At 41.9% G+C, this 14,575-nt stretch overlaps 1 protein-coding gene across 1 annotated transcript in view; it reads right to left on the reverse strand.

The window, feature by feature from the left end:
- Nucleotides 1-951: 951 nt before the first annotated feature.
- The window catches only part of MINDY4 (MINDY lysine 48 deubiquitinase 4), a 77,260-nt gene continuing 63,636 nt past the window's right edge, over nt 952-14,575 (reverse strand). The window contains exons 18-19 of the mRNA XM_040431359.1: nt 8,854-8,926; nt 952-1,570 (exon numbers count right to left, since the gene is read on the reverse strand). Coding sequence (XP_040287293.1) covers nt 1,522-1,570; nt 8,854-8,926 — 122 coding nt within the window. The 3' untranslated portion in view covers nt 952-1,521. The remainder of the gene's footprint in view (nt 1,571-8,853; nt 8,927-14,575) is intronic.

Here is a 14,575-nt window from a genome sequence, read left to right on the forward strand (position 1 = left end):
ATGCTCTGAACATCTCAAGGAGCAATGTTCAATACATCTTCTAAAAATGGAAGGAGTATGGCACAACTGCAAACCTACCAAGACATGGCAGTACATCTAAACTGACAGCCCAGGCAAGGAGAGCACTGATTAGAGAAGCAGCCAAGAGGCTCATGGTCACACTGGAGGAGCTGCAGAGATCAACAGCTCAGGTGGGAGAATCTGTCCAGAGGAAAACTATTAGTCGTCTACTACACAAATCTGGCCTTTATGGAAGAGTGACAAGAAGACTGGAAGAGTGACAAGAAGTTTGCAGTTTGCCACAAGCCACGTAGGGGACACAGCAAACGTGTGGACGAAGGGGCTCTGATCAGATGAGACCAAAGGTGAACCTTTTGGCCTAAATGCAAAATGTTGCAGAAAACTAACCCTGCACATCGACCTGAACACATCACCCCCTATGTGACACATGGTGGTGGCAGCATCATGATGGGGGGAGGCTTTTCTTCAGCTGAGACAGGGAAGTTGGTCAGAGGTGATGGGAAGATGGATGGAGCTAAATACAGGGCAACCCTGGAGGAAAACCTGGTAGAGGCTGCAAAAGACTTGAGACTGGGGCGGAGGTTCTCCTTCCAGCAGGACAACGACCCTCAACATCCAGTCAGAGCTCCAATGGAAGGGTTTAGATCGAAGTATCTTCATGTGTTAGAACGGCCCAGTCACAGTCCAGACCTAAATCCCATTGAGAATCTGTGGAAAGACTTGAGAATTGCTGCTCACAGACGCTCTCCGTCCAATCTGACTGCACATCTAGAGGCTGAAATTTGTGCCCATTCTTTTTTGCAGAAGAGCTCGCGCTCAAAGCTGTAGAGACGCCCCCCAAAAGACTGCAGCTGTAGGTGGTCCTACAAAGGGCTGAATACAAATGCACGACACACTGTCCAGATATTTATTAAACATTTTCTTCTCGCTTCTCACAGACTTGTGCTTTGTGTTGGTCGATCACATAAAATCCCAATAAAATACATTTCAATGTGTGGAGACAACGTGAAAAAATATTGGAAAAGTTCAAAGGGTATGAATACATTTTCAAGACAACTTGGGGATAATTTGGTGTTATAAACACTTTCCAAGTCACACCTGCAATGTATAACGTATAGATGAAGCAGGGTTGAGTTTGTCAGATGTTGCAGAGGTCAGGGGTCAACGCGTGCAGTAGTATCTATCCTCGTCTCTGCTTTTACACAGGACTGCAGGTTAACCTTCTGAATTATTTTAAGTTCTCAAGAAGCACAGGCAGCCCCAAGGAGCTGAAGACAAAGTCAGCTCTGCTACATCGGTAGACGCTTTCCAATATCCTGACCTTTTCTCTACAGATGGTCACAGGCCCTGACTATTATCTGGGGGTGTTTTACAGCCTCACGGACTCGCGCCTTTACTTGCAAGACAATCGCCAAGCGCGTCAGCGTCCCCTGAGGAAAGGCCACGCGAGCGTCTGCTTGGCCCCGGGAGTCATCTCATGGTGTAGCGGACGATGCAGATTTATAGGATGGGGTCTGTGCCATTCCAGTCCACAACTGCGCCCCTCCACCTGCAAGAGAGATCAGTACACGAATTATAATCCACTGTATTCATGCGGGTTTGCTCCATTGGTTTCGTTTTGTGGTTCTTGTTTTTCTCTATTCACACCCAGAGCTGCTAATTTGAAAATAGAACCGGTTACCCCTGGAGACAGACAGCGGTTTAGCTCCTCCCTGTTGTCAGACACGTGACCTAACAGCCGAATTGCAACTTTGTAACTGATGTCTGTGCTCCCACAATGCACTGCTCTCTGGTTTCAAGAAAGCAGCCGAACTGTGGATTTAGCTTTGGATGTGAATGGAGAAGAAAGAGAAGCAGAAGAAAAGAGAATTTACAGAGTGAGCGAACTTTATATAACGGTGGGATGGTCTTTACATACAGCATTAAAGAGGTGATCGGTGGACTGCAATACTGGGGGCCATGACTCTCCAGAAAGTGCTGCCTCCCCTTCCTTGTTTACCAGGCACAGCGCCGTACTATTGGTAGTGGCCGTGCCCAGTACTGCAGCTCAGTCCTATACCAGTGAATGGAACAGAGTTACAATACCAGGCATCACCACTACTAAAAGTGTGGCACTGCTCCTGGTAAACCACGAAAGGGAGGCAACACTGGTGACCCCTTCAGTCAGATCACCATGGGGGGGGGGGGGGGGGGGGGGGATGGGGAAGTTGTCAGATGCCCACGACCCGATATTTATAGCCTAACCCTACAGAAGGGATTTTATAGTCCCAGAAAACCCCATGCACACAAACTTATTTTTTGTCCGTGTCAGTTTTTTTTTTGCATCCCGTATGCGGAATCATTCACTTCAATGGGGCCACACAAAACGTAAACGACTGTGCATTCCATTTCCGTGCGTCCGCATAGCTGTTCCGTAAAAAAATAGAACATGTCCTATTATCGTCAGCATTACGGACAAGGACAGGACTGTTCTGTTAGGGTCTGGCCGTTCCACATAATGCACACGGGCGGTATCCGTGTTTTGCGGATTTGCGGACCTGCAAAACATCTAACAGTCGTATATATGGAGAACTACGTTTTAAGAGAAGAGGATTCCTTTAGCTAAATGGGAAAAAACAAAAGACAAGTTCCCCATTATATGGAGTTACACGTATGTCCCTCAGAAAAGGAAATACTACTCCCCAAAAGTGCGGTTACGCTGAGCCTTGTAGTTCTCTGGACTGAGAGGCTACCGGACTGACATGACTAATAGGGAGCAGGCGGCTGCAGGGAACACATGGCTGGCTCATCTGGGTGGGAGTGCACAGCGTCTGCGGAGCCCCCGATCACCTGGATGTCCTCAGCTATAGGCTGCTCTTCTGACCTCGACTTTACATGGAGGCCAAGTAGGCGATGGACGGTTAACATGGGAAAAGTGGAAATCTCCAGATCTTTCTACATCCATCCGCCGCACCCAACTGGCGACTCTCCACACCGACTCCTTCCAGTTACTCACGTGTAATGGTCCAGTCATCAGAGACGGGAGGAAATAGCTGCAGATTTAGGAACATGGCAGCATCGTATCTTCACTGCTGCAGCTTCCGGAGCCAGATCCCCATTAGATGTGCCCCAGGTAGGTACATCAGTACCAATGAACCTACCTAACCTGTCCGCTTAAAGGGGTATTCCCAATTCAGACATAGTAATAGATTCAGGTACCGCCCTCTAAGACCCACACCTAGGTGAAGGACAGGGGTCCCCCTTCAGTCAGAAGCTGGGCCCCTACTGATCTATTAAAGATGTCCTCAGAATGGGCCACCGCATCTGGGTGGAGGATGAATGGAGAGGGGTTTCCACAAACCCCATAGCAGTAAATGGAGAGAGTCACATGCAGGGACTGGCGGCCACCTAGAGAGTAAGGGAACCCTGTTCTCCACCAATGCCGGTCCCAGAGTTCGGAATACCCCTTTAAAGGGGTGTGTATACATTTGCTGTATTGCACCTAATATTTGAAAATAATGCAACTTTTTGCAAATAGTTTTGATTAAAAATCTCCTAGCATTTTGTGCATACGACTGCTAAAAAAGAACTATCTGTCATACAAGAAAGGTCATATGTAGGTTATGAAGTATAGGAAGCAAAAGGGATCAGACTACACAGAGTTTGTAGTCTGTAACCATGGAGACACATAGCTCTGCACAATGATTCACAACATGGCTTCATTTTATGATGCACTGGAAGAGAGGACTGCCCGCGGCCTTGTAGACCTGCATCTGGAATGGCTCTAACGTGGAAGTCCTGTGCATCCTTGACAGCTGGAGCTAAATTTAGTCTTTCGGGAATGAACCCATTGTTTTGTCTGCACCCCTCATTACACTTCATGACTTGTGTTTCCATGGTAAACGTTAACCTTTTAAGTCTTACTTAACCCTTTAAATTAGTAGCCACGACTGCGCACTATTACAGCACGGTGATGGCGCACGCTCAGGAGCTTGGCCCACCACACCACTTGCAGGTGCCAGCTGTATTACACTGCCGGCATCCTGCTCTCAGTCCCAGGATCTCTCACCCCACTGGCCCCCCCAAGAGGTGACTGTAGGGTGCTGAGGGGTTCCTAACAATGACCCCTAGGCCTGCCATGTACGAATGACTCTTTGGCCTAACAATCTCAATCTTAATTCTTAGAGAAACTAATATAATACAGTGTGATGCATAAGCACTGTCATGCATTATATCAGAGGTCAGGCTCACAGATTGAAGTCCTCAACTGGGAGGGAGCAAAAAAAAAAAAAGTAAACAAAGTTAAAAAAAAAAAAATATATATATATATATTTTTTTTAAATCACAAACCTTTTGCTTACGAACTTGTTTTATTTTGGAAAATAAAAATAAAAATATATAAGTGGTTTTATCCCGTCCATAACGACCCGCAATTAAAATTATCTTTTTTTGTCCAGAAAGGTGAACAGCCTTAAAAATAAAAATAACATTTTTGTTCATTTTACCTCCCGGAAAAGGTAAATAAAACTGTTCAAAATGAGTGGATGTATATATCTGAATGCAGTAATCTATGAGCTCCCTCTAGTGGTGGCTGTATATATCTGTATGTAGTAATCTCCTGAGCTCCCTCTAGTGGTGGCTGTATATATCTGTATGTAGTAATCTCCTGAGCTCCCTCAAGTGGTGGCTGTATATATCTGTATGTAGTAATCTCCTGAGCTCCCTCTAGTGGTGGCTGTATATATCTGTATGTAGTAATCTCCTGAGCTCCCTCTAGTGGTGGCTGTATATATCTGTATGCAGTAATCTCCTGAGCTCCCTCTAGTGGTGGCTGTATATATCTGTATGTAGTAATCTCCTGAACTCCCTCTAGTGCTGGCTGTATATATCTGTATGCAGTAATCTGCTGAGCTCCCTCTAGTGCTGGCTGTATATATCTGTATGTAGTAATCTCCTGAGCTCCCTCTAGTGGTGGCTGTATATATCTGTATGTAGTAATCTCCTGAGCTCCCTCTAGTGGTGGCTGTATATATCTGTATGTAGTAATCTCCTGAACTCCCTCTAGTGCTGGCTGTATATATCTGTATGCAGTAATCTCCTGAGCTCCCTCTAGTGGTGGATGTATATATATGTATGTAGTAATCTCCTAAACTCCCTCTAGTGGTGGCTGTATATATCTGAATGCAGTAATCTCCTGAGCTCCCTCTAGTGGTGGCTGTATATATCTGTATGTAGTAATCCCCTGAGCTCCCTCTAGTGGTGGATGTATATATCTGTATGTAGTAATCTCCTGAGCTCCCTCTAGTGGTGGCTGTATATATCTGTTTGTAGTAATCTCCTGCGCTCCCTCTAGTGGTGGCTGTATATATCTGTATGCAGTAATCTGCTGAGCTCCTTCTAGTGGTGGCTGTATATATCTGTTTGTAGTAATCTCCTGCGCTCCCTCTAGTGGTGGCTGTATATATCTGTATGCAGTAATCTGCTGAGCTCCCTCTAGTGGTGGCTGTATATATCTGTATGCAGTAATCTCCTGAGCTCCCTCTAGTGGTGGCTGTATATATCTGTTTGTAGTAATCTCCTGCGCTCCCTCTAGTGGTGGCTGTATATATCTGTATGCAGTAATCTCCTGAGCTCCCTCTAGTGGTGGCTGTATATATCTGTATGTAGTAATCTCCTGAGCTCCCTCTAGTGGTGGCTGTATATATCTATATGCAGTAATCTCCTGAGCTCCCTCTAGTGGTGGCTGTATATATCTGTATGTAGTAATCTCCTGAGCTCCCTCTAGTGGTGACTGTATATATCTGTATGTAGTAATCTCCTGAGCTCCCTCTAGTGGTGACTGTATATATCTGTATGTAGTAATCTCCTGAGCTCCCTCTAGTGGTGACTGTATATATCTGTATGTAGTAATCTCCTGAGCTCCTTCTAGTGCTGGCTGTATATATCTGTATGCAGTAATCTCCGTAGCTCCCTCTAGTGGTGGCTGTATATATCTGAATGCAGTAATCTCCTGAGCTCCCTCTAGTGCTGGCTGTATATATCTGTATGTAGTAATCTCCTGAGCTCCCTCTAGTGGTGGCTGTATATATCTGTATGTAGTAATCTCCTGAACTCCCTCTAGTGGTGGCTGTATATATCTGTATGTAGTAATCTCCTGAGCTCCCTCTAGTGGTGGCTGTATATATCTGTATGTAGTAATCTCCGTAGCTCCCCCTAGTGGTGGCTGTATATATCTGTATGCAGTAATCTCCTGAGCTCCCTCTAGTGGTAGCTGTATATATCTGTATGCAGTAATCTCCTGAGCTCCCTCTAGTGGTGGATGTATATATCTGTATGTAGTAATCTCCTGAGCTCCCTCTAGTGGTGGCTGTATATATCTGAATGCAGTAATCTCCTGAGCTCCCTCTAGTGGTGGCTGTATATATCTGTTTGTAGTAATCTCCTGCGCTCCCTCTAGTGGTGGCTGTATATATCTGTATGTAGTAATCTCCTGAGCTCCCTCTAGTGGTGGATGTATATATCTGTATGTAGTAATCTCCTGAGCTCCCTCTAGTGGTGGCTGTATATATCTGTATGTAGTAATTTCATGAGCTCTCTCTAGTGGTGGATGTATATATATATATATATGTATGTATGTAGTAATCTCCTAAACTCCCTCTAGTGGTGACTGTATATATCTGTATGTAGTAATCTCCTGAGCTCCCTCTAGTGGTGGCTGTATATATCTGTATGTAGTAATCTATGAGCTCCCTCTAGTGGTGACTGTATATATCTGTATGCAGTAAGTTCATGAGCTCTCTCTAGTGGTGGATGTATATAGTAATCTCCTGAGCTCCCCCTAGCAGTGGCTGTATATATCTGTATGTAGTAATCTCCTAAACTCCCTCTAGTGGTGACTGTATATATCTGTATGTAGTAATCTCCTGAGCTCCCTCTAGTGGTGACTGTATATATCTGTATGTAGTAATCTCCTGAGCTCCCTCTAGTGGTGGCTGTATATATCTGTATATAGTAATCTCCTGAGCTCCCTCTAGTGGTGGCTGTATATATCTGTATGTAGTAATCTCCTGAGCTCCCTCTAGTGGTGGATGTATATATCTGTATGTAGTAATCTCCTGAGCTCCCTCTAGTGGTGGATGTATATTTATGTATGTAGTAATCTCCTAAACTCCCTCTAGTGGTGACTGTATATATCTGTATGCATTAATTTCATGAGCTCCCTCTAGTGGTGGATGTATATATCTGTATGTAGTAATCTCCTGAGCTCCCTCTAGTGGTGGCTGCATATATCTATATGTAGTAATTTCATGAGCTCCCTCTAGTGGTGGCTGTATATATCTGTATGTAGTAATCTCCTGAGCTCCCTCTAGTGCTGGCTGTATATATCTGTATGTAGTAATCTCCTGAGCTCCCTCTAGTGGTGGCTGCATATATCTGTATGTAGTAATCTCCTGAGCTCCCTCTAGTGGTGGCTGCATATATCTGTATGCAGTAATCACCTGAGCTCCCTCTAGTGAGTGGTGGCTGTATATATCTGTATGTAGTAATCTCCTTAATGCCCTCTAGTGGTGGCTGTATCTATCTGTATGTAGTAATCTCCTGAGCTCCGGCTAGTGGTGGATGTATATATCTGTATGTAGTAATTTCATGAGCTCCCTCTAGTGGTGGCTGTATATAATAATCTCCTGAGCTCCCTCTAGTGGTGGCTGTATATAATAATCTCCTGAGCTCCCTCTAGCGGTGGCTGTATGTAGTAATCTCCTGAGCTCCGGCTAGTGGTGGCTGTATATATCTGTATGTAGTAATCTGCTGAGCTCCCTCTAGTGGTGGCTGTATGTAGTAATCTCCTGAGCTCCCTCTAGTGGTGGCTGTATATATCTGCATGTAGTAATCTCCTGAGCTCCCTCTAGTGCTGGCTGTATATATCTGTATGTAGTAATCTCCTGAGCTCCCTCTAGTGGTGGATGTATATATCTGTATGTAGTAATCTGCTGAGCTCCCTCTAGTGGTGGCTGTATGTAGTAATCTCCTGAGCTCCCTCTAGTGGTGGCTGTATATATCTGCATGTAGTAATCTCCTGAGCTCCCTCTAGTGCTGGCTGTATATATCTGTATATAGTAATCTCCTAAGCTCCCTCTAGTGGTGGCTGTATATAACTGTATGCAGTAATCTCCTGAGCTCCCTCTAGTGGTGGCTGTATATAACTGTATGCAGTAATCTCCTAAGCTCCCTCTAGTGGTGGCTGTATATATCCATATGTAGTAATCTCCTGAGCCTCCTCTTGTGGTGGCTGTATATATCTGTATGCAGTAATTTAAAGAGTTCCCTCTAGTGGTGGATGTATATATCTGTATGTAGTAATCTCCTGAGCTCCGGCTAGGGGTGGATGTATATATCTGTATGTAGTAATTTCATGAGCTCCCTCTAGTGGTGGCTGTATATAATAATCTCCTGAGCTCCCTCTAGTGGTGGCTGTATATAATAATCTCCTGAGCTCCCTCTAGCGGTGGCTGTATGTAGTAATCTCCTGAGCTCCCTCTAGTGGTGGCTGTATATATCTGTAAGTAGTAATCTCCTGAGCTCCCTCTAGTGGTGGCTGTATATATCTGTATGTAGTAATCTCCTGAGCTCCCTCTAGTGGTGGCTGTATGCAGTAATCTCCTGAGCCTCTTGTGGTGGCTGCAGGCCTTTATTACCCACACATGAAGTGCTATTGGGGACACCTTGGGGGCACTGTTGTGAGAAGCAGTAAAAGGCACTCTGGTGAAATGGGGCACAATGGTGATAAGGAAAATGGAGGCACAAAGGTAAAAGGCCAGATGGTGGCTCTCTAATTATGAGAACAGCACTTACTTGGTTCTGATACAATATTCGAGGGGTGGAATGAGATCGTTGTCTTTATCTTCTATGTAGGTACCAGATGTGTCTGAAAAGAACAAGAAAATAACCAGATTTAAGGATTATAATCCTTAGATATAACACGGAGGGGAAACGGTCTGTTAAATTCTAGTAGTGCCCAAGGCTGAGGACTAGAGGAGTAAATCTACCAAATGCAGCCCTATGGTGTTTACATACTTCACATTTCAGCAGTCAGACTGCCAGGGACAGGGAGGATTAATGGCAGCTGGAGCCGCAGAGCCGCAGACACAGCCAGAGGAGAGGAAAAATACTGCGCCTCAAGATATTAGTCTTGGCAGCTTTTATAACTTGCTTCACTACACCCCCAGCATGCCAGGGGCAACCATGCACTACAACAGGTTAAATAGAGCCCAGGTCTGTAAGGGTCACCAGCCAGCAGCTAACACTAAAACAAGGATGTGCAAGGGCAGAAGAGGACAACTCCAGATATACAGGACGACTGGGCACAAACCGGATCTGCTGCCAACATCACAGTGTCCAAAAATCTAATACAGACACAGGATAATACAGTCCAGGCATAGTAATACCCAGACCCAATCTTCTACATAGGAGCAGTATTATAGCAGTTATGTCCCTGTATATAGAGGGCAGTATTATAGTAGTTATATTCTTGTACATAGGAGGAGTATTATAGTAGTTATATTCTTGTACATAGGAGCAGTATTATAGTAGTTATATTCTTGTACATAGGGGCAGTATTATAGTAGTTATATTCTTGTACATAGGAGCAGTATTATAGTAGTTATATTCTTGTACATAGGAGCAGTATTATAGTAGTTATATTCCTGTACATAGGAGGTAGTATTATAGTAGTTATATTCTTGTACATAGGAGCAGTATTATAGTAGTTATATTCTTGTACATAGGAGCAGTATTATAGTAGTTATATTCTTGTACATAGGAGCAGTATTATAGTAGTTATATTCTTGTACATAGGAGCAGTATTATAGTAGTTATATTCTTGTACATAGGAGCAGTATTATAGTAGTTATATTCTTGTACATAGGAACAGTATTATAGTAGTTATATTCTTGTACATAGGAGCAGTATTATAGTAGTTATATTCTTGTACATAGGAGCAGTATTATAGTAGTTATATTCTTGTACATAGGAGCAGTATTATAGTAGTTATATTCTTGTACATAGGAGGTAGTATTATAGCAGTTATATTCTTGTACATAGGAGGCAGTATTATAGTAGTTATATTCTTGTACATAGGAGGCAGTATTATAGTAGTTATATTCTTGTACATAGGAGCAGTATTATAGTAGTTATATTCTTGTATATAGGAGCAGTATTATAGTAGTTATATTCTTGTACATAGGAGGCAGTATTATAGTAGTTATATTCTTGTACATAAGAGCAGTATTATAGTAGTTATATTCTTGTACATAGGAGGCAGTATTATAGTAGTTATATTCTTGTACATAAGAGCAGTATTATAGTAGTTATATTCTTGTACATAGGAGGCAGTATTATAGTAGTTATATTCTTGTACATAGGAGCAGTATTATAGTAGTTATATTCTTGTACATAGGAGAAGTATTATAGTAGTTATATTCTTGTACATAGGAGCAGTATTATAGTAGAAATATTCTTGTACATAGGAGGTAGTATTATAGTAGTTATATTCTTGTACATAGGAGCAGTATTATAGTAGTTATATTCTTGTACATAGGAGAAGTATTATAGTAGTTATATTCTTGTACATAGGAGCAGTATTATAGTAGTTATATTCTTGTACATAGGAGCAGTATTATAGTAGTTATATTCTTGTACATAGGAGAAGTATTATAGTAGTTATATTCTTGTACATAGGAGAAGTATTATAGTAGTTATATTCTTGTACATAGGAGCAGTATTATAGTAGAAATATTCTTGTACATAGGAGGTAGTATTATAGTAGTTATATTCTTGTACATAGAAGCAGTATTATAGTAGTTATATTCTTGTACATAGGAGCAGTAGTATAGTAGTTATATTCTTGTACATAGGAGAAGTAGTATAGTAGTTATATTCTTGTACATAGGAGAAGTATTATAGTAGTTATATTCTTGTACATAGGAGCAGTATTATAGTAGTTATATTCTTGTACATAGGAGAAGTATTATAGTAGTTATATTCTTGTACATAGGAGCAGTATTATAGTAGAAATATTCTTGTACATAGGAGGTAGTATTATAGTAGTTATATTCTTGTACATAGGAGCAGTATTATAGTAGTTATATTCTTGTACATAGGAGAAGTATTATAGTAGTTATATTCTTGTACATAGGAGCAGTATTATAGTAGTTATATTCTTGTACATAGGAGCAGTATAATAGTAGTTATATTCTTGTACATAGGAGCAGTATTATAGTAGTTATATTCTTGTACATAGGAGCAGTATTATAGTAGTTATATTCTTGTACATAGGAGCAGTATTATAGTAGTTATATTCTTATACATAGGAGCAGTATTATAGTACTTATATTCTTGTACATAGGAGGCAGTATTATAGTAGTTATATTCTTGTACATAGGAGCAGTATTATAGCAGTTATATTCTTGTACATAGGAGCAGTATTATAGCAGTTATATTCTTGTACATAGGAACAGTATTATAGTAGTTATATTCCTGTACATTAGGAGCAGTATTATAGTAGTTATATTCTTGTACATAGGAGCAGTATTATAGTAGTTATATCCTTGTACATAGGAGGCAGTATTATAGTAGTTATATTCTTCTACATAGAAGCAGTATTATAGTAGTTATATTCTTGTACATAGGAGCAGTATTATAGTAGTTATATTCCTGTACATTAGGAGCAGTATTATAGTAGTTATATTCTTGTACATAGGAGGCAGTATTATAGTAGTTATATTCTTGTACATAGGAGGCAGTATTATAGTAGTTATATTCTTGTACATAGGAGGCAGTATTATAGTAGTTATATTCTTGTACATAGGAGCAGTATTATAGTAGTTATATTCCTGTACATTAGGAGCAGTATTATAGTAGTTATATTCTTGTACATAGGAGCAGTATTATAGTAGTTATATTCTTGTACATAGGAGCAGTATTATAGTAGTTATACTCTTGTACATAGGAGCAGTATTATAGTAGTTATATTCCTGTACATAGGAGCAGTATTATAGTAGTTATATTATTGTACATAGGAGCAGTATTATAGTAGTTCTATTCTTGTATATGGCGGCAGTATAGACTATATTCCCATCCAAAAGAGGTAGTGTTATTATAGTACTGAACTCTATGAAGAAGAATATAACTACTAATAAAATTGTATGCCGCTGCGCCAGTTTTTTTCCGTTAGGTGTCCATTTGGCTTTTTCATGATGGGAACCTGTACAATGCTGCACAATTTTATCCAGTTAAAATGAATGAAAAAATGATGTTTTTATAATAATAGGGAAAAGACCTGGATCTGTTACAGGTTCAGAGACTTGCAGGCCAGGACTAGTGTGAACACAGTAACATCAATTTAAAAATTATCTTTAGATAAAGATAAGGAAACAATATAAACATTTAGTAGAGGAGATACTGAGAAGAAGATAAACCTGACTCCAGACTGCAGGGGTGTAGCCCGATAATGGCTGGGCTCAAGATCAACTATTTTACACTGCGCTTCAATCCTCCAACCTCCATTAGGCTGGGTACACATCTGCGATTTTGTCTCCGGCGGAGGAACAGACGGCCAGAGTTTACCGTGTCCGGCACAACCGGATACCACCAAAACACTGCCGGATCCCCATTCACTGTAACAGGATCCGGTGGCGATTAGGCCGTTATCCGGCGTATGTGTCGGCTTTCAGACGGACAAAAAATTATGCATGTAGCATTTTTTGTCCGGCCGAGAACCAGAATGTACGCCGAATTCCAGCAGTCTGCTCCCTCGACGAAACAGACTGCCGGATTAAAGAAGCAGATGCCTGACTTAGGCTAAAAAGACAACTTGCAGCAGAGTCACTTGTTCCTGTATGTGAATAGTATAGGTGCATGAATAATACCGTGTAATACAGTACAACCATACCAGGAAAAAGAAGAAAACAGGACGGCCAGTGTTCAGTATAGTAACAGGGGAGCATAGTACAGCATGGCTAGTGGTCAGTATAGTAACAGGGGAGCATAGTACAGCATGGCTAGTGTTCAGTATATTAACAGGGGAGCATAGTACAGCATGGCTAGTGTTCAGTATAGTAACAGGAGAGAATAGTACAGCATGGCTAGTGTTCAGTATAGTAACAGGGGAGCATAGTACAGCATGGCTAGTGTTCAGTATAGTAACAGGAGAGAATAGTACAGCATGGCTAGTGTTCAGTATAGTAATAGGGGAGCATAGTACAGCATGGCTAGTGTTCAGTATAGTAATAGGGGAGCATAGTACAGCATGGCTAGTGTTCAGTATAGTAATAGGGGAGCATAGTACAGCATGGCTAGTGGTCAGTATAGTAACAGGAGAGAATAGTACAGCATGGCTAGTGTTCAGTATAGTAATAGGGGAGCATAGTACAGCATGGCTAGTGTTCAGTATAGTAATAGGGGAGCATAGTACAGCATGGCTAGTGTTCAGTATAGTAACAGGGGAGCATAGTACAGCATGGCTAGTGGTCAGTATAGTAACAGGGGAGCATAGTACAGCATGGCTAGTGTCCAGTATAGTAATAGGGGAGCATAGTACAGCATGGCTAGTGTTCAGTATAGTAACAGGGGAGCATAGTACAGCATGGCTAGTGTTCAGTATAGTAACAGGGGAGCATAGTACAGCATGGCTAGTGTTCAGTATAGTATCAGGGGAGCATAGTACAGCATGGCTAGTGGTCAGTATAGTAACAGGGGAGCATAGTACAGCATGGCTAGTGTTCAGTATAGTAACAGGGGAGCATAGTACAGCATGGCTAGTGTTCAGTATAGTAATAGGGGAGCATAGTACAGCATGGCTAGTGGTCAGTATAGTAACAGGGGAGCATAGTACAGCATGGCTAGTGTCCAGTATAGTAATAGGGGAGCATAGTACAGCATGGCTAGTGTTCAGTATAGTATCAGGGGAGCATAGTACAGCATGGCTAGTGGTCAGTATAGTAACAGGGGAGCATAGTACAGCATGGCTAGTGTTCAGTATAGTAATAGGGGAGCATAGTACAGCATGGCTAGTGTTCAGTATAGTAACAGGGGAGCATAGTACAGCATGGCTAGTGTTCAGTATAGTATCAGGGGAGCATAGTACAGCATGGCTAGTGGTCAGTATAGTAACAGGGGAGCATAGTACAGCATGGCTAGTGTTCAGTATAGTAACAGGGGAGCATAGTACAGCATGGCTAGTGTTCAGTATAGTAATAGGGGAGCATAGTACAGCATGGCTAGTGGTCAGTATAGTAACAGGGGAGCATAGTACAGCATGGCTAGTGTCCAGTATAGTAATAGGGGAGCATAGTACAGCATGGCTAGTGTTCAGTATAGTAACAGGGGAGCATAGTACAGCATGGCTAGTGTTCAGTATAGTAACAGGGGAGCATAGTACAGCATGGCTAGTGTTCAGTATAGTAACAGGGGAGCATAGTACAGCAAGGCTAGTGTTCAGTATAGTAACAGGGGAGCATAGTACAGCATGGCTAGTGTTCAGTATAGTAATAGGGGAGCATAGTACAGCATGGCTAGT

This window comes from Bufo bufo, chromosome 5 (assembly GCF_905171765.1).
Source record: "Bufo bufo chromosome 5, aBufBuf1.1, whole genome shotgun sequence".
NCBI classification, from domain to species: domain Eukaryota; kingdom Metazoa; phylum Chordata; class Amphibia; order Anura; family Bufonidae; genus Bufo; species Bufo bufo.